Source organism: Lissotriton helveticus, chromosome 4_1 (assembly GCF_964261635.1).
Source record: "Lissotriton helveticus chromosome 4_1, aLisHel1.1, whole genome shotgun sequence".
NCBI classification, from domain to species: Eukaryota; Metazoa; Chordata; class Amphibia; order Caudata; family Salamandridae; genus Lissotriton; species Lissotriton helveticus.
In genome coordinates, this window is record NC_136063.1 from 327,480,671 (window position 1) to 327,507,227 (window position 26,557).

The following is a 26,557-nucleotide window of genomic DNA, read 5'->3' on the forward strand; positions in this document are numbered from 1 at the left end:
CCCGTCGCGCGTTGCTGCGATCTCAGTAGAAAGGAATGTTGCTGCTGCTAAGAAAGATAATTATCTCAGTTTCCTATGTTTTCTGGGATTGGCCTATATCTTCTGAATACCTCAGAATGGCCTTTTAAGGTGAAATTGTAACTTTTTTCTCTGGTTTGTGTACGCTTTCTAATGATACTGGTGTCTCGCACTCGATATTGGCCCCTGTGTCTTTCACCCTAGACTACTTCCCCTCCGGTTCTATTTCGGGGTCCTAATAGATAAGAACCTCCAGATGGAGTCACAGGCAATTGAGACAGCTAGCGCGTGTTTCGGTCTGTTACGTCTGCTTCGCCGGATACTTCCTATCCTACCAAAGGATCTGCGCTCCCTGGTAGTAAGCAGCACAGTGATGAGCAGACTGGACTATTGCAACTGCTTGTATTTAGGGGCTCCTCAGTACATCATCCAGGGGTTGCAAAGAGTCCAGTCTGCCGCGGCAAAAATGGTGCTGAATCTGCGGCGTAACGAGTCCTCTACTCTTGCCCTGAGAGAGCTCCATTAGTTACCAATCAAGGAAAGGGTTCTATTTAAATCACTCTGTCAGGTGTATAGAGCATCACACGAGATGGGCCCAATCACATTACAGGAAAGGTTTTCCTGGTACATTCCGCAGAGACAACTCAGGTCCTCTGGTGCTAGCTTACTAGCAACCACGAGATTTAAACGCTCACAGATCGGGGGAGGGAGGGGGGGCTGGGAGGGCCTTCAGTGTGGTTGGAGCTCAGCTGTGGAATGAGCTGCCAAAAAGGATCAGACAAATTGACTCTTTAATTGAATTAAGCAAGAGCCTGAAAACTTGTCTCTTTCCGAAAGTCTGATCCGTACGTTCTATCTCTCTGCTCGTCATCATGCTGATCAGGTGTTATTATATCTGAGCGCCAGGATACCCGTAGGGTGGCAGTTGCGCTATATAAGCACAGATACAATACAATACATTACAATTAGGCCTCGTCGCATTTGGTATACTTTTGAACGCTGGCGCAAGAGCACAGCGCTTACATGCTCATACCTTGCGCCCCATCACGACTCTGGTTCATTCCCAATCCCGCACCGTCTCGCCAACACTCCGTCTCGGAACAACAAAGACTGATTCGACATGTTTGGGCAGCTTCTCCGGCCCCCTCAATGCGCGTAGCTGCGCTCGAGGAGGGCCAGGTTACATTAGAGGAATTCACCTTCGGAGCGATTCTCGATGGTCGTTCGTTTGAGAAGAACGGGCTTGATCAGTTTGTATTCGACCAGCTTCTAATCTTGCTTCGATTTTTAAAAAATGTTTATTCCAGAAACCTTCGCGGGAGTGTACTCAACAACTTCCCAAAGTTTCATGGCGATCGGATGAATGGTGTAGTAATGCATAAAGGACAAACAGACAGACAGACATACATTTGTGTGTATATATATATATATATATATATATATATATATATATATATATATATATAAATAAATTCACAAGAGTTGCCCCCTTAGTGAAAGCCACAAGACACCAGGTAAGTTTTTAGCAGTTTAATGAAGAGAGCTGCCGCTGCCACGAGCAAACACCCATCTGAATTGCAGTCAATTTCGCCGACGCGTTTCGTGCGCTGCACGCACTTCTTCATAGGCTGACTGAATGAATGATGCAAGCAGAGTCAGAGCACCGGCGTATTAAATCACCAACCCGCCCTGGTGGGCGTAGGCAGTCGCACTGCCTGCTGGTTACTGTAGTGCCTTGACGGTAAAAATCCAAGTGGATACTTGCCAAAGTCATTCACAAATGTTCAAAGTCCCCAGTGGGTAGAGGGGGGTTTTAACATCAGGGCGGCGACACCATCCGACTCTCCTCACTGCTCCTAGTGCCTCCAAATGCTGACGTTGTTTGGCGCCAACACACAGACCGAAGAATCAGCAGGGCTCCCACCGCGGCCGGACCAGCCGCATCAAATAAATTCACAAGAGTTGCCCCCTTAGTGAAAGCCACAAGACACCAGGTAAGTTTTTAGCAGTTTAATGAAGAGAGCTGCCGCTGCCACGAGCAAACACCCATCTGAATTGCAGTCAATTTCGCCGATGCGTTTCGTGCGCTGCACGCACTTCTTCATAGGCTGACTGAATGAATGATGCAAGCAGAGTCAGAGCACCTGCGTATTAAATCACCAACCCGCCCTGGTGGGCGTAGGCAGTCGCACTGCCTGCTGGTTACTGTAGTGCCTTGACGGTAAAAATCCAAGTGGATACTTGCCAAAGTCATTCACAAATGTTCAAAGTCCCCAGTGGGTAGAGGGGGGTTTTAACATCAGGGCAGCGACACCATCCGACTCTCCTCACCGCTCCTAGTGCCTCCAAATGCTGACGTCGTTTGGCGCCAACACACAGACCGAAGAATCAGCAGGGCTCCCACCGCGGCCGGACCAGCCGCATCAAATAAATTCACAAGAGTTGCCCCCTTAGTGAAAGCCACAAGACACCAGGTAAGTTTTTAGCAGTTTAATGAAGAGAGCTGCCGCTGCCACGAGCAAACACCCATCTGAATTGCAGTCAATTTCGCCGACGCGTTTCGTGCGCTGCACGCACTTCTTCATAGGCTGACTGAATGAATGATGCAAGCAGAGTCAGAGCACCGGCGTATTAAATCACCAACCCGCCCTGGTGGGCGTAGGCAGTCGCACTGCCTGCTGGTTACTGTAGTGCCTTGACGGTAAAAATCCAAGTGGATACTTGCCAAAGTCATTCACAAATGTTCAAAGTCCCCAGTGGGTAGAGGGGGGTTTTAACATCAGGGCGGCGACACCATCCGACTCTCCTCACTGCTCCTAGTGCCTCCAAATGCTGACGTTGTTTGGCGCCAACACACAGACCGAAGAATCAGCAGGGCTCCCACCGCGGCCGGACCAGCCGCATCAAATAAATTCACAAGAGTTGCCCCCTTAGTGAAAGCCACAAGACACCAGGTAAGTTTTTAGCAGTTTAATGAAGAGAGCTGCCGCTGCCACGAGCAAACACCCATCTGAATTGCAGTCAATTTCGCCGATGCGTTTCGTGCGCTGCACGCACTTCTTCATAGGCTGACTGAATGAATGATGCAAGCAGAGTCAGAGCACCTGCGTATTAAATCACCAACCCGCCCTGGTGGGCGTAGGCAGTCGCACTGCCTGCTGGTTACTGTAGTGCCTTGACGGTAAAAATCCAAGTGGATACTTGCCAAAGTCATTCACAAATGTTCAAAGTCCCCAGTGGGTAGAGGGGGGTTTTAACATCAGGGCAGCGACACCATCCGACTCTCCTCACCGCTCCTAGTGCCTCCAAATGCTGACGTCGTTTGGCGCCAACACACAGACCGAAGAATCAGCAGGGCTCCCACCGCGGCCGGACCAGCCGCATCAAATAAATTCACAAGAGTTGCCCCCTTAGTGAAAGCCACAAGACACCAGGTAAGTTTTTAGCAGTTTAATGAAGAGAGCTGCCGCTGCCACGAGCAAACAACCATCTGAATTGCAGTCAATTTCGCCGACGCGTTTCGTGCGCTGCACGCACTTCTTCATAGGCTGACTGAATGAATGATGCAAGCAGAGTCAGAGCACCTGCGTATTAAATCACCAACCCGCCCTGGTGGGCGTAGGCAGTCGCACTGCCTGCTGGTTACTGTAGTGCCTTGACGGTAAAAATCCAAGTGGATACTTGCCAAAGTCATTCACAAATGTTCAAAGTCCCCAGTGGGTAGAGGGGGGTTTTAACATCAGGGCGGCGACACCATCCGACTCTCCTCACTGCTCCTAGTGCCTCCAAATGCTGACGTTGTTTGGCGCCAACACACAGACCGAAGAATCAGCAGGGCTCCCACCGCGGCCGGACCAGCCGCATCAAATAAATTCACAAGAGTTGCCCCCTTAGTGAAAGCCACAAGACACCAGGTAAGTTTTTAGCAGTTTAATGAAGAGAGCTGCCGCTGCCACGAGCAAACACCCATCTGAATTGCAGTCAATTTCGCCGATGCGTTTCGTGCGCTGCACGCACTTCTTCATTTCATTTGTGAATGACTTTGGCAAGTATCCACTTGGATTTTTACCGTCAAGGCACTACAGTAACCAGCAGGCAGTGCGACTGCCTACGCCCACCAGGGCGGGTTGGTGATTTAATACGCAGGTGCTCTGACTCTGCTTGCATCATTCATTCAGTCAGCCTATGAAGAAGTGCGTGCAGCGCACGAAACGCGTCGGCGAAATTGACTGCAATTCAGATGGGTGTTTGCTCGTGGCAGCGGCAGCTCTCTTCATTAAACTGCTAAAATCTTACCTGGTGTCTTGTGGCTTTCACTAAGGGGGCAACTCTTGTGAATTTAATTGATGCGGCTGGTCCGGCCGCGGTGGGAGCCCTGCTGATTCTTCGGTCTGTGTGTTGGCGCCAAACGACGTCAGCATTTGGAGGCACTAGGAGCGGTGAGGAGAGTCGGATGGTGTCGCCGCCCTGATGTTAAAACCCCCCTCTACCCACTGGGGACTTTGAACATTTGTGAATGACTTTGGCAAGTATCCACTTGGATTTTTACCATCAAGGCACTACAGTAACCAGCAGGCAGTGCGACTGCCTACGCCCACCAGGGCGGGTTGGTGATTTAATACGCAGGTGCTCTGACTCTGCTTGCATCATTCATTCAGTCAGCCTATGAAGAAGTGCGTGCAGCGCACGAAACGCGTCTGCGAAATTGACTGCAATTCAGATGGGTGTTTGCTCGTGGCAGCGGCAGCTCTCTTCATTAAACTGCTAAAATCTTACCTGGTGTCTTGTGGCTTTCACTAAGGGGGCAACTCTTGTGAATTTAATTGATGCGGCTGGTCCGGCCGCGGTGGGAGCCCTGCTGATTCTTCGGTCTGTGTGTTGGCGCCAAACGACGTCAGCATTTGGAGGCACTAGGAGCGTTGAGGAGAGTCGGATGGTGTCGCGGCCCTGATGTTAAAACCCCCCTCTACCCACTGGGGACTTTGAACATTTGTGAATGACTTTGGCAAGTATCCACTTGGATTTTTACCGTCAAGGCACTACAGTAACCAGCAGGCAGTGCGACTGCCTACGCCCACCAGGGCGGGTTGGTGATTTAATACGCAGGTGCTCTGACTCTGCTTGCATCATTCATTCAGTCAGCCTATGAAGAAGTGCGTGCAGCGCACGAAACGCGTCGGCGAAATTGACTGCAATTCAGATGGGTGTTTGCTCGTGGCAGCGGCAGCTCTCTTCATTAAACTGCTAAAATCTTACCTGGTGTCTTGTGGCTTTCACTAAGGGGGCAACTCTTGTGAATATATATATATATATATATATATATATATATAGATAAGGTTCTATACAACCATAACCTCCATAGTATACCAGTGAATTGTCCTGGTTTGTATTGCTGTAATATATGGACAACTCTGTCGACATAGCAAAGGGTGATAGTGAGTATTGCAACGTATTGACTCTTTAGGTTGGATTTTAGACTTGTACTAGTGATACCGGTATCAACCTACATACTTGTAGCATTATTCTGGGAGATAGCAACAAAATACAGATACCATAGCTCCCAGATTTCAATATATGGAACAGAGGAGAGTAACCATAATAAGCATAGTATGACAAACACAATTGTAACCGATGCGGGAGTCATTTGATACTAGAGGAAAGGTATAAAGAGAGTGATTTGAGAGAGTGGTAAAAGAAATAAACAAAAGAAAGTATATACATTTTACATGTCAATATTTTGACAAATTTCACCATTTGCGCAGACACAGATTAATCCAGCCTATCAGTGTGTGCTAATCAGGACCGGTACACAAAGGTACAACTTTTGAATTCTGAGATATAACCGTTATGATGACAGTGATTCGCCATGTTGAATTCACAGCTGTTCCTCAGAGACATTTCAACAGTATAGAGAGTCTATAAGAAGTAATGCATCTCCTCGTCACTGTTATGACCCATCTCTACACACTGAAGTTTACAAATCCAGCCAACTCCGTTTTTTCTCCGTGATAGAGCTGGCCTTGATTAAATCCACTGCAGAAATCAGAGAGGCACTTGATCAGGGTGGTGCCGCAATTCTGATTATGTTCGATTTGGCGGTGGGCTTCGACACGGTCCACCACAAAGTGTTGTTGGACCGGTTAGTCGAAAGGGAGATTCAAGGTAAGCCCTCTCCCTTTTAAAATCTTTTCTCACTGATAGAACCCAAACAGTGGATCTGGGCAATGATTGATCGAGGCATTTCTCCTTGCCCTGCGGGGTTCCACAGGGGTCTGCACTCAGCTCTACATTATTTATTGTATACGTATCCCTGCTGGCAGCCCTTATACGATCTTTTGGGCTCCAGCTGACCTTCTACACCGATGACGCATAAATAGTGTTGTCAGTACAGAAGGGCAAAGAGGCTGAGATAGGTCGAGACTGCCATGAATGCATGCAAGCCATAGCAAGCTGGTTGTCAGCAAACTGCCTCAAGCTAAATTCAGGGAAAACTGAGTTGATCATCTTTGGTAATCTCTCGAACCTCTGGTCACCCGACTGGTGGCCTGAAATCATGGGTCCGCCCCCAGTCCCTAACATCAAGGTTAAGAACTTGGGGATGATCGTGGACTCTAAACTCTCCTTTGGGGATCAGATCAGCCGAGTGGTCTCTTCTTGTTTCCATCTTCTCAAGATGAGGAGGAAAATTTAATTTCTTCTTCCGGAGGATAGCCTCAGGACAGTAGTCACTGCTCTCCTTTTGTCTCAACTCGATTACTGTAACATCCTTTATCTTAACATTCAAAAAAGACACCAAAGCAGACTTCAGGTCATGCAAAATGCAGCAGCCAGGTTCCTTTTGGGCACTCCGATGTTTATTTCAGTGAAGAAGGGACTTCGAAACCTCCACTGGCTTCCGGTGAAACAACGTGTGGAATTAAAGGCCCTTTGTAAGGTCTTTAAGGCCCTTAAGGGTTCTGGCCCGGCTTACATGAGACAACACCTCCAATGGTATGTTTCCGGCAGAGCATTGCGCTCCGCTGAGGCAAAACTAATAAAAATTCCGCAAATAAAAAAAACAGTTGGGGGGGGCAGGAGTTTCTTATGTTGAGCCGCTAAAGCATGGAACGACCTTCCCCTCCATCTCAGAAGTGCAACCGAGCTCCTTTCTTTTAGAAAGGCACTGAAAACCTGTTTTTTTTTTTCCTGAATCGGTCATTCTACCAGTAACCAAGTAGGCAGCTCTTTCAGTGCCAGGACACCTTAGGGTAGTAGCACGCTTTATACGTTTTATTAACATAACATAGCTCCCTATCACCTCCTGTCGGGTGAGGCAGAATATGATCTATGCCTATGAACCAACATTCTTTATTGGTACTGTTATTTTCTTGCCTATGGTAAGTCAGAGGATATCTTATGATCACGGTTCCGGATAGCCCGTAAATGCAAGAAAATCAAGGCACCAATGACAAATTAGATTAGGTCAAATGATCTTTTTGGAGGCTTTTATTTTACAATAATGGGATGCTGGAAGTTTTCGGTCCTGGTGGTTGCACGCAGGAAGCCTACAACCCAAAGACATTTCTTTAAAGTGCAGAACCAGGAGGATTCAGGAAAGTGAGTAATCTGTTGATTATGAATGCTTTCCTCACACATAATGCTCGGCAAGCTCTTTCACCATTTCCCCCTTCTTTACATAGATGCAACGCACCCGGCAGATGAATAACCCATAATTGCAGCAATGCAATTCAGCCTGTTTCCTTCTATGGGAGCTGCCATTTTTAGCATGAGAAATGTGGGAACAGGGGGTGGTAGAATTTTGCCAGCACACAGCAGAGTATTTCAGCATGTGAGCTTGTTTTTTTTTTTTTTACCATTTGACACTTTATGGTTATTCTTGGTAAGTTAAACAGATGCGGATCCATGCGTGCCAGACTTTACTTGATTGCTCTGGCTTTCTTCTTTACAAAATGTCTGGGGTTGGAAGGATTACCGAGAACCTATAAACACTTACCTTGACACGATTATGAGGCCGTTCCTCTTCTGTACCATGTCAGGCGTGGTACCATGCATAAAGTTAACACGTTCGCTAGGAATTGAGATGCACAAAACTTTAGAATTGATCAACAAAACATTTATTGCAAAACCACCCTCACAATCCCATGCATTACGGGTAATGCAGATTCACGGAGGTAGAAAAGTTACTATTCAACTCAGATTTCGAAGTACTATAAAAATATGCAGGTTTCCTTCATATCCACATTCTACTCCCTTTATTTTTCAATGCCAAATTTGGCTTGGTCGGTACAGGATTAAATCACTGGAAGACACGCCTCAATAGTTGGGACTTGGTATTTTTCCCCCCACAAAAACAAATTATATATATCACTGTATCTAGGTGATGTAGCACAATATTACTTTCATACAGCAGCATTCAATACAAAGTAACGCATACAAACCTTGACACCCATTTCTCGTTTTCTCGATTCATGTGCACACCACGTTATGAATTTGATGGTAATGTCTAACGAAACGTTTACCAGAATGTTATCGTGTGTAGAGCTACATGGGTGCTCTCACATATTTTCCACAGAAAATGCAAGCATGAAGGATCAGCAGAAAATGAAATACTGGACAATCATTTACAAAAATGCTGAAATAATTATGAAAAACATTTATTCATAACTGATCTTAGGAAGCTCAGAAGACGGTGGGAACAAAACTTTCATTTACACTATTAAAGAAAAATGTTGCACAGCACTCTGTAGTTTTTTAAAAGTAATTGTTGTCATATTGTCATATTTTCGCAGGATTCGTAGATTAGAGAGGGTTAAATGAAACCATGCCCAAATGTCAGAAATGGGGCCCAGCATCAGGGTAACAACATCTAAATCAGAAAAACTGTTAAAGTCTTTAAATCTCATACAATTTACATTCATCCATAAAACTACCAATTGGCAGAGCGGTGCACTCAGACCCCAGCTCTTTGCACCCAGGGAATCAGCTGCACCTTACCAATGAGTTTCAAGCAGGCGAAAATACACTTGGGGGGGGTTACTCTTGTTCCTATATATTACGGGCAGGGGTGGATTACAGCGGTCCTCGCAGATCCAGCTGGACTGGTCCCGCAGGGCAGGGCCAGGAACGGATTACATATTTAATCCCCTTTTGCAATTTGGCAGATGAGCTAAAAACAATTAAGTTGAATGGTTCCAAGAGAAAGATGCTTGCACCAAATACTTCCATACAACATCTTTTTCGCGCTCTAAAAGGAAATAGCAGCACCTGCATAACTGATTTTTTTAACTGTAGGAACAATGCTGACAATTTTGGCAAGAACATCAAATTTTTTTTTTTTTTAAATACATGGGCACCAATGACATTTTTGTTTTCCATTTTCACTGTTTCTGTTCCAGTCTACTTTACTGTACCATGAACAGGAATACTGTTTGCGGATAAAAAAAAAAAGTTTTTTATTCCAATAAGCAAATGTAATTATTTTTCTTAACAGTTTACACTTTCACAGTGGTGTTAGGTAATTGTGCAGGCACAGGATTTCCTGTAGATTTCGAACGTTTCCGTTTCCGCTTCTTTCCAGCAGGTGATGTTGCAGCGGGTTTTGGTGGGGTGGGTCCTTTTTTCTTTTTCTTCATGCAGCTAAGAGGATTAGGGCCACTCATCCTCTTCCGTTTATGGCCTCTGCGGACCGAGTCTTTTACAATCCCCTCTTGTTCTTTGAGCATCTCAATGCTTTTATGCTGATGTACTGGGACAAGCTGGGTTACCTGCATTGACTGGACAAACGCAAGAGACTTTGGAGAGGGTTTGTCCAACACCATAGTGTTCTGAATGATGAAGAGGAGGGGAACCCCAGGCTTTTTCTTTACTTTTTCGGCCAACTCTTGATCCTGTTTAGACAAAAGAATAAAATCAAAATGTTCTTTCTGGTCTTTACAGTTTCGGCTTCTCAAAGTCTAACCACACAAAGAAGTTGCTCCAACTATTTTCCTAAAGAAGAGACTACAGTAAGAACAAAAAATAATAAATAACTACATTAAAGCTGCATGTCTTGGCAAACTGAAGTTTGGCACAAAATGAATCTGGCTGAGATAGTGCATAGTTGCGGTAAATTGGATGTTTTCAGATGAGTGCGATTTATACAACCAAGAGAATGATCTAAGGGGTGAACCATGAAGATGGACTTCTTCAAACAATTATTATGTGTTATGGACCCTACCTAGAGATTGACTACACAGATTCAACTTGCCTTTGGCTGCCCATTGCTTTGGGGAAAATAGACTTACCCGTAAACCCAAAAATATTTGACCCTATCCAGGAGAAACCCTAATGCACGACTGACGTCAAGGGTGCAAATTACATAAATCTGCCACTGGACAACAGATAGTTGGTTAATCCACTTATTATCTTAATCTAAACAAGTCTGTGTTCAGAGATTAGCGGTAAATCTAATGTCAAGGGCAATACTTAATGCTAAGGGGTTCTAAACTGCATACCAATATCAATCCTTAATTATGGTGATTGGAGAAGACACATGAAGATGCTCACATTGTTTATAACAATTTCACCCGATAAGCATGCCTGCCGCCCAATAGCAACTGTATCAGCATGCATTGTCTATCAACTTAAGTGCATGTTCTCTGAAACGGTCATGTATATGGACTGCCCCATGTGTGATCACATTATGAAATAAGCCACCTCATGCATGGATTTTCTTGGGATGGAGAAAGAGAGAGTTGACACTGCCAAGGACTGTGGGATCTATAAAGTATTGCCATTTTCTAGTTGTCACAAAATCCACCATGATTTTAGAATGAATGTAGCAGAGTGCTACTGTGTGTGTCTCCCCTGACCCCAATCCCATGTATGTACAATTTTGTCTTTTATTTTTCCAATTACAGGTACACTGTGACCTTTTTTCCTACGAAACAGGTTGATAATTTCCCTCTCTCTCACAGAAAATACACACTGTAAGTTGTCACTTGATTCACTAATTCACTCGTGGTCCTGAAGAAAGCCCATAAGTCCTAACCAGGCGTGTTGGGCTGAAACATGTCGGCCATTTTTAACCACTAACTTTAAGTGCGCTAAAACTCATAATCAGTCCATTAAACGCACTTTTATAAGTTTTTTCTAGTTACCCGAATCCAGACCTAATAAATTGAATCATCTGGCTGTCCGGGTATTTTATTCACAGCACCATCCACGTCACCAGATCACTATTGTTTTAACCATGGGTAAGAACCTCCTGGTGGAGGCTGCATAACCATAATGACTCGATGATTATGCACACACGTGAATGAAGAGCGGAGAACCAACATATACCGCTGTTACCAACATTCCCATCACGTGCATGAGGGTCTTTTACACGGGACACCCTACGTTCCTCCTGCATACCTTGGTTATGCAGGGCAAGTGATCCTTCCCCAATTGATCAGCGGATTTTTTCAGTGGAACATATCACTAGCAATACTGCTGAGAAGCTGAAAACAAACTGTAGAAAGAGTGCACATAAAATGTCTTGGATAGTGGCTCACAAACATAGTATTTTTGTGGCTGTCCATGGAAGTAAATATTGAGGAGGATATGTACGGAGTGCATGAATAGTGAAAGCTGTGATACTAACCAACAGATTTTAAAACAAGTAACTAGCAGTTTTTTAACATAATACCAGAGAATCATCCTGGTCAATTATAATAGCAGGAGGAAATTGACGAGATCGGTTACTAAGCTTAATACTGCTATATTGGTAATTTTCTTGGAAGCTGATCTGGTGTACGAAGGGTTCCTGGATGAGGCTGTATCAGACAATGATGTCCAGTTTATGACCAGTGAGTTGCAAAACTTTCTTTGGGAGTTTGATATAATAAATCAGTGCACAGTGCTATATCATCCAAAAATAAAAGTGGCCAAAAGTACAACTGTTTCAAGCTAAACACTAGCAAGAAAGAAGTGGTGATCTTCAGAAATGTTGTCTTGTCATCGGACGCCAACTGGTGGCCTACAGACCTTGGACCAACTCCAACTACACAAGCAAGAAACCTTAGGATCATCACTGAAAATCAACTGGACATGTCCTCAGAGGTAAATGCAGTCACCACATCCTGTTTCCACACCATGAGGACACTGAGAAATATATACAAGTGACTACCAAACAGCACCAGAAAAAACGTCACCCGAGCCCTCATAACGAGCATGCTGGGCTATGGGAACTTCCTCTACGCAGGAACAACCAAGCAACTCACGAAGAAACTACAGACCATTCAGAACACAGTTGCCAGACTCGTCGTCAACCTTCCACACAGGTCACATCACGCATAAGGGAATGTCACTGGCTCCTGATACACAAGCACACCCAATTCAAGCTTCTCACCCACAAATAGGAAGCACTACACAATTCAGGCCCATCCTATCAGCTGGGCTCTTACTAGCATGCATCCCACGCATCCACAGAAGTAGATCCGGGGGTAAAACATTCTCATTTATCGCTCCTAAAACAGAGATTGACCTCCCACCCCACAGAAGACCCTCTTCCTTACTCCTTGACTTCCCCAAGAAGCTGAAGACTTGGCTTTTTTAAGAAAGTCCCCCTCCCCGGACACGCCTCTCACACCTGCAAAGAGCCAAGACACCCTCATGAGTGACAGTGCACTATCCAAATACATTCAACATGATTTACAAACCAATGGAGCCATGGAAATATAAAATGGGTATTGGTTGAGTATATCCAGTGGGCAAAATTATGTGGCATGAAGATAGAGCAAGCAGTTCAGAGTATATTTTAGGTCCACTACACTATTACACATTCTTCAAATGGAAGTTTCTCCTTTTAAACTCTGGGGAGAAAGGCAAGAGTTGTATGAGAGGTGTCCTACTTGGAGGAGGAAGTGGGTTGACTAAAATAAAAAATCATAGGGGACTGGATGATGGGGGTATGCAAGAACGAGAGTGAAGTCAAAAGGAAATCTAAAATCGAATATGCTCGAAGGAGGAATGTCATAAAAAATTAATTAAAGAAGGACGACTGGCTCTGCATGAAAGATTCCACTTAGTGAAGAAAGTGTTTATAATTTCAAGGGTCCTTTAAAGATCGACTGTGTGACTAGAAACACTGTAAAAGTATGAGGGTAGAATGTAAAAAAAAGACTTGCTAAAATTGTGAGTAGTGTCTTAATGCCCTTTTTTGTGCGTTCACCTCCATTTATTTGCTGAATGTTCTTGCCAGTTTTACACCCTGAATACTTTGAGCCCTCTTGTCTAGTGTAGGAGGTCCGATCCCTAAAGTATTTAGAATTTGGCTGGTCGACGAAGCATATTATAAAGTACAGAGATCATCTTTTTATCCGAGTATTTGGTTGTAAGCCATTTCTCATCCGTCGACAGTTTTCTGCTGACCATCGGGCACACATCGGGGTGTAGGAGCCAATGGCGGATTTGGAAGTATTGGAATCGTTTCGGTTCTTTGATATCATAGGCTTCTGGGAACTTGAGGAACCCCTCTAAATCAAATAGATGCCCTGTCGACTTGCAGTCTGAAGTCCGAAACTGCGAGAACGCTCGCTCTTCTACCCCTGGTGGAAATTCTGGATTGTCAAACAGGGGTGTTTATTCGTGAGAAGAAGGATGTGAATCAGAGTTTAACCGATACCGTGTCCCAGACTCGCATCACTGTGCGTGTAAGGGGGGAGCCCTCAAGGTTCGAGGGCCTATCTGAATGCTTTAAAAAGGGTACCTTCAATAGGGATAACTTCGCCATTGCCTGATCTTGAAACAGCCATCTCTTTTCGGACTCAGGTCTGCTCCATTCTACCAAGTATCTAAGTTGCGTCGCCTGAAAGTATTCCGGGAAATTTGGAACACCCAGCCCCCCCGTCAGGGGGGTCGATGAGATAAATCTCCACGCATCCGAGGCCGCGCCCCAGCCCAGATGAATTGTTGCACCGCCGCTTGCAGTTTGTGAATGGTCCTCGCCAGGGGCCATGTCGGGATGGTCTGGAAGATGTATAACATTTTCGGCAGTATGGACATTTTGACTGCAGCAATGCGGCTAAGGAGCGACAAAGGGTACTACTGCCACTGACAAAGATCTCTCCGGATCTGTGAGAGGAGTGTAGCATAGTTGTTGGTGACGGTTTGCTCAATAGAGGGGGCCAGGACTATCCCCAGGTATGGGATCGAAGCTTGGGATTGGAGTTCTCCATATTCCCTTTGTTCTCCCCTATGTGGGTTCTCATTTAGGCCTAGCGGCAGGATCATCGATTTCCCCATGTTCATTTATAAAACCGCAGACTCTCCCAAAGGAGGTCAATTTCTGAAGGAAAGCTGGCACCGAACACTCGGGTACTTCCAAGGTCACCAATATATCGTCCGCATACAGGCTGATTGTGTGCCTTTCTCCTCAGAAGGGAATATCAAGGATGTTGGGGTTGTCCCTTATCCTTTGTGCTAAGGGCTCTACGTAAAGCGCATAAGGAGGGGAAAGAACGGGCATTCCTGCCTCGTTGGATGTCGAAGGGCTGCGAGATTGTCCCATTGACACGCATCGTAGCTCTGGGCTTGTCGTAGCAACTTGCCACCCAGGCTCTGAACCATTCTAGGACGCCAAAATGCGTCAGTGTTTTGTCCAAGAAGCCCCAGTCGACTCGGTCAAATGCCTTTTCGGCATCGATCGACAGCAGTAGGGCGTTCATCTTGGTGCGTGGGCTTTGTCGATTAGATGCATGATGCGTTTGGTGTTGTCGCTGCTCTGTCGATTTGGTATAAAGCCGGACTGGTCTGGTTCAATGATACCAGGCATGCTTGGGCCTAGTCTGGCCGCTAGAACCCCTGTAATCAACTTCATGTCCAGCTTGAGTAGGGAAATCGGCCGGTAAGCACCACATTGAGTTGCATCCTTCCCAGGCTTGGGAAGGACGACGATATCAGCAGCTAGCATATCTGGGGGAATAGATCCATGGCCCTGGAAGGAGTTAAAAAGGCGAGCTAAAAATCGGGGCTATGAGAGGACAAAACTTTTATAAAACACTGCCGAGAAGCCATCTGGCCCTGGTGATTTTAGAGGTTTGAGACGGGGGAAGTCCAGGAAGGTTTCAGCTATCGGATCGTCTTGTTCCACCTTTTCTCCCTTACTATTTTGAAGGGTCGAAATTTTGAAACGCTGGGCTCTAAGTTTACTCGCTAGGAGGAGTCCTATTTTGTCTCCCCCTATATAATAAGAGTGTTTGAGCCGCAGAGCTGCTTATTCAGTTCTGTCGAGGTCAAGACTTGCTAAAAAGAACCCTTTTTGACAGGTAAAAAGCTACCTTTTCAAATATAAGTAAGGTATTCCTGTTAGACTTGGCTTTTTCAGCGGGTTTATCCCCGGATTTATTGCTTTTTGGCGTCCTATTTTGGACCCTGTTATTTGGGGTTTTAGGACTCTGGGCACTTTACCACAGCTAATCAGTGCTAATGTGTGTATGCTCTCTGTGTAATTTGTTATTATGGATTAATGTTTCCATGATTGGCTTGTTTGACCTACTACTAAGTCTCTAGTACCGTGCACTGTGTGTGCCCAGGGCCTGTAAGTCAAATGCTGCTGGTGGGCCTGCAGCACTGACTGAGCCACCCACAAAAGCAGCCTTTTAAAAGGGGTCTCCGACCTGCCACTGCAGTGTCTGCGCGCAGTTTCTACTGCCATGTCAACCTGGCAAGTGCACCCACTTGCCAGGCCCTAACCTTCCCTTATCTTACATGTAAGACACCCCTAAGGTAGGCACAAGGTACACCTGTGGGCAGGGTGCAGCATATGTGAAAGGTAGGACATCTACTAATGTGTGTGTGACATGTCCCGATAGTGAAATGCAGTGTATTTTGTTTTTCACTATTGAAAGACTATCTGTCCCATAGAGTAGAATGGGAGTTTATTTATAACATTTTATATGTATAACTTCCCATTGAGACAGGATAGAAAGATGGAGTTTAGTATGCCTGAACTCAGAATATAAAAATGCATTTTTTAGTAAAGATGATCTAAATGTTGTGTCTTTGAAAATGCCACCTTTTAGAAAGTAGGTATTTTCTTGCTTAGCCATCCTGTGTGCCTCTGCTGGTTTGTGGATTGACTGCCTGGCTTTGGAATGACAGGGGCTTGGGGTGTGCATTCACTATAGACAGCCTCTGAGGTGAGGTGTGTCCTGCCTTTCCTGGATGAGTCCGAGCTGGGCTGAATGGACCTGGGCTGCATTTAGAGAAGTGCAATGAGATTTCCTTGCACCTGAATGGGCCTGGTCTGCCTTGCACAATGATGTCTCCACCTCCGACCTGTAAGCTGAACTAGGGAGGACAGAACTGGTTTTGAGTGAGCTCAGAGCCTCTTTGCCACAAGAGAGCAAAGAGAAACGGAGTATAAATATTGGGGCCCAGAACCCACAACTTTAGAATACTTCTGGACCCAAGAGAAACCTCTGACAAGGAGAAGAGCTGGGAAAGCTGGAGGAGAAGTACTGCCCCTTTGCTATGTGCTGTGGCTGTTTCAATGGAGAGGACACAGACTTTGCTGTGTGCAGTATATCCTGCTTAAAGACGATCTCCAAGGACTTGAAGTAGAGCTTGCCTCCTGTTCTGAAGTCTCAGGGGCACAAAGACTTCACCACCAGCTCCCCTGAACTCCCTTGCAGGGAGTTCTGACCTGTCAAGAGGTGCCTGTTCCTGTGATGGGCTTCTGGAGGTTGTTCCTATTGGTGTGAGCTAAGGAAAGAGAAGCAACTAAAGAAGCGTGATGCACCTACACTCGTTTCCAATGCAGCACCCCCCTGCGAGAAGAATTTCAACGCATCGCTGCTGTGCCGCTGAAGAAACCGGCACAGCATCTACCAGTGGCAGGAGAAATCGCCGAACGCTGAGTCTCGTGCACGATCTCCGAAATCACTGCACTGACTGGGACGCAGGCCCTGCTGTGCGACTGCAAGAACCAATGCATTGGGGGACCACGGATGGAGAGATCGATGTAACGCTATTGCTGCATCAAAAGCAGATGCCTCCCGAATCCCCATGCATCGCACTAGGGCGCCAGGTCTACAGCAACACCGGGGCCGCAGTAAGAAACCGACACATCACCTTCCCGCACAGTAAGAAACCAAAGCAGCACCTCCTTTTCAGTGACGAACTGACGCATCACCTCCCCTGCGTGGCAGTAAGGAATCGACGCATCACCTCCCATGGAGCAAGGAACCGACGCATCACTTTCCCTGTGCGTAAAAAGAAAATAGATGCATCACCTTACCTTCCCTGCAGCTGTTTTTGCTTATGATTTCGACGCATCCAATGTACTTTGTGTTGAAAGTGTTGCATCTATAGTTTTCTATGGACAGAACTGTTTTTACCTTTTAAAAGTCATATCTTGATAACCATGTTGGATTTTTGTTGTTTTGGTCTTGTTTGGTTTAGATAAAGATTACTTATTTTTCTAAACTGGTGTGGTGTCCATTTGTAGTGTTTTCACTGTATTACTGTAGGTGTGCATAAATGCTTTACAAAATGTCTCTGAGATAAGCCTGTCTGCTCGTGTCAATCTACCAAGGGGGTGAACAAGGGTTGTCTAAGGTTGTAACTCCCTGACTAGAAGCAAGGGTCCCTACTTGAACAAAAGGTGCAAACCATTGCCAACGAGAGAGCGACATTTCTAACAATCCCTATGTGGGTCTTGTAGCCCACAAAGTAGAGTGCATGGTACTTCAAAATGGGACAGGTAGAACCTTTAGGTTACCAACTCCCCACAGTGACAAGGTGTAAAAAACTATTTTTACTGCGACACACCAAGCTGTTCTATGTACAAAAACAGAGTACATATTAAAATACTAAATCTTAAGAACAGGACCAGCTTGATAAATAATTAAACCACCATTTAATTGGGCTTTTAATAATTAATAAAAAAATGGTGAAGTTGAATTTGTAATAAATATTAAGGAAAAGTAACTTTTAGAAAGTTATCTATTCCCTGCTGGATGTGCCTAGAGGCTAATCTCTATTAACTCTACAGCTCCTCACAGCCTATGCTCAGCCTGGGAAAAGACGTGAAACAGCTGTGAAAACCCTCCCAGGAGCAAAGATTAGGCTCACTTAAATGGGCAGAGAGGACTTCTCAGAATGCCACAGAATATCCAGTGAAGGGGAAGTGGTCATCCTGTGACAACAGTGTCACATCCTGCTTGACGCATCAACTGCGCCAAATTTAACACTTTGGGCACACTTGAATGGGAGAGAACAGGATTCCAAGATCACTTTAGTGTATCCCCTGCCTCATAGCTGAAGGACCCTGCTTTAGTCCTACCAGGCTTCTGGGTTTGTTATGGGCACGGTGGCTGCTGCATACTAGATGTTAGTGTTACATGTGGAATGACACTGGTGATTTCATTTTGGTTCTCCCACACACACCCTGAGCCCGAAATAAACAAGTGTATTGTGGCGAAAGACTCTCGCCATCTTGAAAATGCCCCGCCATAAGCCATTTTGGGCGATTTTGTAGCTAAGCAAACCGGACTACTTTAAAAGTAGCTAGGTCAGGGCCTGGGAACCTTTACTCAATTGGTCACAGAGGAAATAGGAGGGTCTTAGGGTGTATCCGGCAGCGCCACTCCCCACCTACTCAAAGGCCAGTGATCCCTACAAAACTGAACCCTCACCCAGCCTACAAAACTGAACCCTCACCCAGCCTTCCTCAGCACGAGGCTGGACTTGCAAAAGGATACCATGTGAATGAAACCAACTGCACTGGGCATCTGTGACTTGTAAGAAGGACCTGAAGTAGTGTGACCCCTAACCACCTAAACTCCAAGGCCAGAAAGCTCTCCAAGGATCTTAAGTCAGATTCCCCCTCAGAGGCTCCAAGAACATAACAAAGCTGAAGGACATTTCTGTGAAGAATCCCAGCTGACCAGTGACAACTGGCTGACCAGTGACAACTGAACTAGCACTGGACTTTGCTCTTGCCCTCTGCCTGACATCCTGATAGTCTCAACGTGCTCTCCATGAAGACCACAGAAGTGTACACCTGTGGTTGTTTGGGCACCAAAAGAAGCTTGGGAAATTTTGCAAAACCTTTGCCTCAGATCTTGAAGGGGACAGACAGGCAGATTCACAGCATTTGACTAAAGTTTAGGTTTGCCTCATGTGGAAAAGAGGTTTTCCTCAGAAAAACAACAAAGACCCCGGCTAGATTTGGACTTGGATACTTTTTCGAATTTCCCTACTTCCTGGCAGGGCCAATCCAATTGGTATATCCGACCACACTCCATCTCGGTCGGCTTCAAGGACCCGGTTTACTGCAGCCATTGACCACTATTGACACTTTGTTCTTTTTGGTGCTATTTTCCCTCAGATCTTTGAAAATGCATATCTCTTGTTCCCCTTATCGGAGGTGTGTTCTTTTGGTGTTATTTTGCTTAATAAACTTTTCTCTATTTTAATACACTGGGTGGAATTTTTATAGGTGTTGTGTTTTTTACTTTCCAGAGCATCAATTATATCAAAGGAATCCAGTTGAGCCTTCTTGCTGTTGGTTGGTAGGTTGTCAACGGCTGAAAGAAGACTTACTTCCATTAAGCCTGCTCATGGAAATCGATTAAATAGGTCAGGGATGAAGGGGTGAACCACACTGTTCAACCCACACAGGTTTAATTTTAGTGGCTCAGGCCTTCAATTATAACATGATATCCTAAGGTCTTTACCTCTGTTCCACTCCATTCATTGTTATGGATTCTTCAAACCAGCTCTTAGTTACTTCTGCATCAGTTTCTGCCTCCTTTACCCCGTGGCTCGAATTTTAAAATAGATTCAAAGTTCTCCTTTAGTCTTACAAAGTGCGTTGATGCAATTTAAATCTTCATTAAACAAAGACGAATTTTCAAACACAGAGGCAGCCACTAGATTGTTCTCTGTGTAAGGCTGTCACGAGAAGCGATGGCCTCTTTATTCTGTCCCAAACGTTTGGATGCCACAGGGTATGGCTGTAGGAAGGCAAAAAACACTGGAGTTCTTCCAGGCTGATGGCAATGGGAGTCATCTTGTCTTTTCAAAGTCACACCTTCAGTTTTGCAGCTCTGGGAGGTGACAAAATCAGAGCCTTGCTAGAACCGAAACCTTGCAATAATATGAACCCCGGTGTATTCAGTGAAGCTATTATCAGAGCACAGATATAAAGAGAACACTGCCATAATTTGTCTCTGTTACAGAACAATTGATTTCTGAAGCTTCACGTCCCTTGGCCAACCAGATATTTTATGAAATTCCATACCACTGACAACATTATGGGCCACTATCATCACATCAAATGTCTCACTCCCCTTCATAACAAAGGTATATATTTGGGTGTTGATTGGGAGTGTCAATAGAGACAATCTTACCCCTCCACTATTCCAGAGATATATGGAACGTAAAACACCAAGAGGAGAAGGACTCTTCGGTTATCAAAATGGATCATATATATCAATAGAATGCAAATACAGCTGCAGAGGATATTAGGATGTTGTTAAAGATGATGTAGAAAACATGGGAATGTAGTTGTGGGTGGACTGTTTAGCCTTTTCTTTTTGAATTCACAAAGTGCAGGCCCCTCAAATCTCCTCTTGTGCTGAAAATGTGTTTGTTTTGGTGTCCTACTGAAATATGGGCACCACAACTCCTTTCACCTCTTCCTCTATTGGTTTAGCCCCAGCTACCACAAAAAGTTGGTCTGCACCTGTGCTTTAAGAACCAATGCAGGACTGCTCACACACTGGCCTATATGCCACTCATAATAATGCTAGGTTCAACAATTCAAGAAATGACAGGCGTACAGACATGAGGAATAATGATGTCTTTACATCTAATGATCTCTTAACATTAGATTTATTGGTTGCATTGTGAATGGGTAGAGAGGTTTCAACTCTGACAGAGTAAGATCAAATCAATCACTGAGTGCACCTAGGTAACAGTCACACTTTAGAAAACAAGGATGCAAATAGTCCCTCCTTTCAAAAAAAGACATCCTAAACTACAACCCCAGGCACCACGGTCAATTCCATAACCCAAAGTGGAACAGCCCACTGAGCAGCCAATCAACAAGGCATCCTTGGTCCACAACCAGAATTCAAACGTCACTGACGGAAGTGCTTCATGGCTAGGAGCTAGAAAAGCTCTCACTATAATGTTCACTGTTCCAGGCTGCCTTATGGGGCCACAGTTGGTACATATTGCCCTTGTCAAAACTAGGCTGACAATACCCAGGAGTCCAAACAAGCAGCACTAATATGGAACAGTACCAGGCTGCAGAGCTGCAACCATCAAAGTCCAGCACACAGCATGGAAGAGTGAAGTCAAAAACACTCACTGTGTAGCGAGACTTTATTCCAAGTGTACCATTGCTATATTACCACATTTAAGTACCAACCAGCTACTGTATAGCCAAAGACCACAGAACCTCAGTGTACAAGATCAGATATCCAAATTATTAGGGAACTGCAAATGCTGTAAAGAGCTTACAACTGACCATGTGTATGAGCCTGAAGCTAGGATAAACGGTCAAAAGGGGGTCAGCTATAGGGAGGTATTAGGCTTTATTACTTCAGAGGAACCCTGCAAACAGCAAACCTAATCCTCTACCATCAACGTGAACTTACTAGTGAAACAAAAACCAGGATGAAGTTACAGAGGGTTGTGGCGAGAAGCATGAATATATTAGGAGTACCAGGAGTACTACAGTGATCGCATAACATAAAAAAGAGAAAGTCAATAATTCCTTCACATGGGAGTAAACCTTGAAAAAGGGGTTTGCTAAATATCTGCAAAGCATAAACACTGGTGCACAAGATTCCATTTCAAGTAGTTCATTTGGTAGTCTCTCAAAATGGCAAGATATAAAGGGGGTATTCTGCAAGAAAACAAGACAAGCTCTATAGTACAAGGCAAGACACTGCATCTTTGATTTGCGTTGACAGTAAGAAGAGGGATATATTGGGAGTAGGGTTATACTTTCATCTGCAGACAATGGGAGGAGCAGGAGAGTTGGAGGGCTGTTTACGTGTGTGTAGTATTTGCCATAATGGAAGGGGAGGCGTAGGTGGTATGCGAAGCAGCGAAGGGAGATAAGAGGTGTACGAGGTCCAATCTTGATGGGTGTTGTAGCAAAGATCTTTGAATGAGGACGCTGTTTACGGGAACTTGTATGTTCAAGTTTTCCTTCAATATTCTATACATGACACAAGAAACAAACCTAGTCGGAACTGTACAAGTGGCTATCTTAAGTGTGCACTGCTTGAGAGCCAGTGACTTGTCTAATTTTACAGTAGTAAACGGTGTGTCAGAAGTGCTTCTGTAGGTTACTGATGTACTCTGTTGCTTGCAGATGTTATGTATGAGGGTCATACCACACGTTAACACAGATGTAGTTGTAAATGCAGGATTATTCCCATTTTTTGCTCTCAGAATTGTGCAGTCTATAGAAGAGACAGTTTTGTGTGCATACCATGGAAAGTCCTTTGTCACTGCATTACCGGTTTGCTGCAGTGCAGTCCTGTATACAAAGAGCTGTAGAGGGAATTTTCGCCAGGAAGCCCTGACCCCATAGTAGCATGCCGTTGTAAAATGAGTCATCAGTCTCTAGTATTCCTTGCTTTTAGGCTTGGTTTCACCATCTTAGCAAGAAACTTTAAAAACAAGTGAAAACGTTGGGAAACTTTGGGTTTCCGTAAGGGGGAAGGTATAGTCATTGAGAAAGGTGAAGCTGTAGCCTGCATAATCATAATAGAGCTGCTGTAGGGATGCCAGTTTCTGAAGCAGTCTTGGGCTTGGTAAGTGGCTTTTAAACTGTTAAGTTCCAAAGCACACGTTACTGCACTGATCTGGATCTGTTGTTGGGCTAGTGACATTCTACCGTACAGCCAAATAAGGATTCTACAAAATTTTCTCTAGGGGTATTAAATCTGCTAGTTATCATGGGCGTTTTGCGAGTTGCCCCACAACTTTACAGTACTGCAACAAAAGTCCTTTGGCTTTTCTCTTTCTCCCAAAACCTTTAAAAGGTTTTAAAAAAAAAAAAAAACGTATACCACAATGTCAAGAAGACAAACAATGCTGCTCGTACATCAAATTCACTCCTTCTGGCAAGTAGCCGGTGCCCAAAATCATGAATAGTGTATTATCGATCAAGAAGGCTATCTGTGTAAGCCATCCATTCACCCCAGATCTTCTCGTAATTCTGTGGGAAGCAACAGGATTTATATTGGGGTTTTGCCGCCAAATAACAATACTCCTTCCCACATGTTCACCACTGGTCGTTGTCTAGCTATGTCCCTTTTGCCTGGGAGGAATCCCATGGCAACTAATGATCTCTTATACCAGCTCCCTCCACATTCGTCCATGAGCCCTATCAGCTTCGGTCTGGGTGTTATTGTTCTACACGCAAATTGTGATAGTGTGGTGCAAGCGTCTGCCAGTACTTTTGTATGTTGGATCATTCCCATATCGTGTGACAAAAGGTGCCTGGGGCTTGTTGAAATCGGGGGTCTGTGTTTCCCTTCATCCTATGTAGCTGTGTAGGGCTATAGTAGATGCAAGTATTTGAGCTGAATTAGCCACAGCTGATCAGGTATTGCCAGTACTCTGGGAGCCATCCTGGCCTCTACCCAGTCTTCCTCCTCTAAGGCACCCACATCTTGTTCCCATCTGCTACGTGGTGCCACTATCTGGTCGGGGACATTAGTTACCAAGGTACGATATAATGAGATTCCTTTTTTTTTTACCCATTTGTGACTCTTTAACATGTGCCGTAAGGGGATTGTATTGTGGAAGTGTATTCTGGGAGTCCAGGGGAGCCTCAAGTTGAAAATATCAATAGGATTATGTATTGAGTAAGTGTCAGATAGGTGCTGGAATGTGCACATTGAGTTGCCCACCCAGACATCCCCCAGTTTGAATATTTCAATGTTGTACCACATACAGAAGCTCTGGAGTGCAACCGTGGGGTTAATCCAGTTCTCAACCCACAGCATCTTTTCTGCTTTCGGGACACCATGCCACCTGATCCATCGTAGTGCCCAACGCCAACATGCAAGAGATGTTTGCGTTGCAGGTGGAGGGGTTATCGGTGTACTGGGGCTGTAGAGAAGGTTTAATATGCCATGGTGTTTAAAAGCACAGATTTCCGCTGTTATGGAGGGTTTGTCTCGTCCCGTGAAAACCCAGTTACTTATGGCGACCAGGTGGCTAGTCTCAAACAATAATATAGGCCAGTTTAACAACGATGTTGCCTAACTTCCATTGCCAATAACTCGTTAGTCTGATTTAAAAGAAAAAAGAAAACAATAAATATTTCATTCATAAGTTTATTTTCGTGGTAAAATTGGTTCTTGTAAATTGCCTAATAGGAATATACTGGATAATAACATCCTTCCAATATGGCGGCAGTACTTCTGCATAAACATAGCTGTGTCCCTCGTCGGTTTCAAACACAACCCGGTAGCAATGGGTGTGGTTTGCGGGCAATTAACAGTTGTATTTAAGGACCTAGGGATACGCGTGCCCGTGAACGTTGTTTGGCAGAGGATTCGGAGATTTTATTAATCCCGGTAAGTTTAATGTAGCGCAATGTAGAATATAAGCCCGTTACGAGGTGGGCTGTTTAATCTAACTGGGGATAAGTGTAAACTATTAGCAGTAAGGGAATTGCCCTGTAAACCACAATAGTCGAGGAGGTCATGGAGCTTGATAACGGTCGGAGGATGTTGAGCTATTGCCGTAGTAATTTGATGTATGCCAGTCATTTATAATTGAAGATTAGAATTCGGCATACATTAATCAACATGAGTACGTGTTTTTTTTAAAAGAAAATTAATACATGTAATAACAAGCTCCATATGAATATGTGCGTGATTATGAGATTATGTGCTATAATCCAGCGACAAACAGAGGTAATATATAGGAGAAATCGGTACATTAACCAGCATATTGGTAATATTTATTGGTGTCATTACGGTTACCCAAATTGATACAAGATCCGGTTTACCATGGATCGATTTAAAAATGACGAAGATAGGAACATAGACCAAACGCGTACTCTTATCAGCTGGAGTCTCTTTATAATTGGTTAAAGTGTCTTGATATAAAACGTTTGTGATTAGTCTCCCTAAACAAAAGAATATTATTGTTTTTAGGTTGGATTGCCAAAATAGAGTTGCATGTAAATAAAATATAAGAAAAGAACCACGTACATGAAAAAATAAAGGAAGACGTGGCACCTTACATTTCTTAGGTAATGCTAATGTAGAACTAGCTATATAAGTTCTTAGATTATGTATATACACCGCTTTATTAATTATAGGTGTATACCTTGTGTTTTAGGATTATTGAGCTATCATTGGTGGAAATTGAAAAATCCCCTACTCCTAGAACGCCTATGGCCTCCGGCCCTGGTATGTATGTCAATAGGAAGAATGGAAAGCAGTAAATTGATTACCCCCTAACAACTTTTGAGATATCTTATTCGGATTCTATATATTTTCATATACTTTTCTAAACATCAGGAAGATATCATATGAGGATCACTCTGGGCAACCTGTGCTGATTATGGTGGGTATTATCAACACCTTGTGTGTCTACATAGACGAAGGAGGTTGTTTAACCCCTTGCTTTCACACCTGGCCCATAAAATAAGAAATAACTATCAAATATAACATAACTCATTAGTACTAAATAACAGTGAGTAGAGTGCTTAGCCTACATAAGTTTGGAAATTTACACCGAACTTTGGTTATAAGAACAAAACAAATATATGAAATAGAATAACTAAGGATTGAATGTGTGTTTAGAATGAATCTGGAATTTTGTGAGTTGGGTCTCTTTATTAACAACACCAGTAAATTAAAAATTCAGTACAGTGCTTGTTAGTCTAACTAAGTCCATAAATCTATTGAAAACCTCCACAAATCGTATGCAAACGAACTATGTATAATGCACATTGTTGTTGTTGAATAATAAATAAAATGTTTTTTGTATTTATATTTATATAGATGTGCAGTGTTGAAATAGATGTGTGGCAAGCCTGAAGAAGGAGGTGGATCAACTTAATCCTCCGAAACGCGTCGTCTTTTGCTCACAAATTACCAAATATATTGTTATTCTCTACCTATGAATTATTGAATGTATTTGCACATTATCCTTTGGTATAACTAAATGATGTTTCAATTTTGGGGATGTTTCTATTATTTTCTCGGTATTTTTGCGACTTGGTTTTTTTAAAGAAAAATTGTTTTTATAATGTGTATATTGTTGTACTATTTTTAGATAAATATTTTTAATGATTTTATATGAACAAGTCTAACAAAAACTAAATAAATTCATTCCTTTATGGAAAATAATCCCTGTCTAGCTGTGGACTTCCTGGTGTTGATGGTATTGACCCTATGTATGTCTTTGAGTATTGTGGAACATTGAGGTATGATTGAACACATTGTATGAAAATAAGAATATTCCAAAGGGAATTTTTCTCAGACTTAAGCAACCAGGTGGCTAGTCCAGTAATAAAACTGTA

At 44.0% G+C, this 26,557-nt stretch overlaps 1 protein-coding gene and 1 long non-coding RNA gene across 2 annotated transcripts in view; one reads left to right on the forward strand and one right to left on the reverse strand.

Annotated features, from left to right (window-relative positions):
- Positions 1–8,109: 8,109 nt before the first annotated feature.
- Positions 8,110–26,557, reverse strand: part of UTP23 (UTP23 small subunit processome component) — an 88,267-nt gene continuing 69,819 nt past the window's right edge. Inside the window, exon 3 of the mRNA XM_078686861.1 lies at positions 8,110–9,905. Coding sequence (XP_078542987.1) covers positions 9,510–9,905 — 396 coding nt within the window. The 3' untranslated portion in view covers positions 8,110–9,509. The remainder of the gene's footprint in view (positions 9,906–26,557) is intronic.
- LOC144827146 (uncharacterized) lies at positions 24,502–26,384 on the forward strand. Its single transcript, XR_013610042.1, has 4 exons — positions 24,502–24,596; positions 25,182–25,279; positions 25,369–25,439; positions 26,037–26,384. It is a non-coding gene; the product is annotated as an uncharacterized LOC144827146 (long non-coding RNA).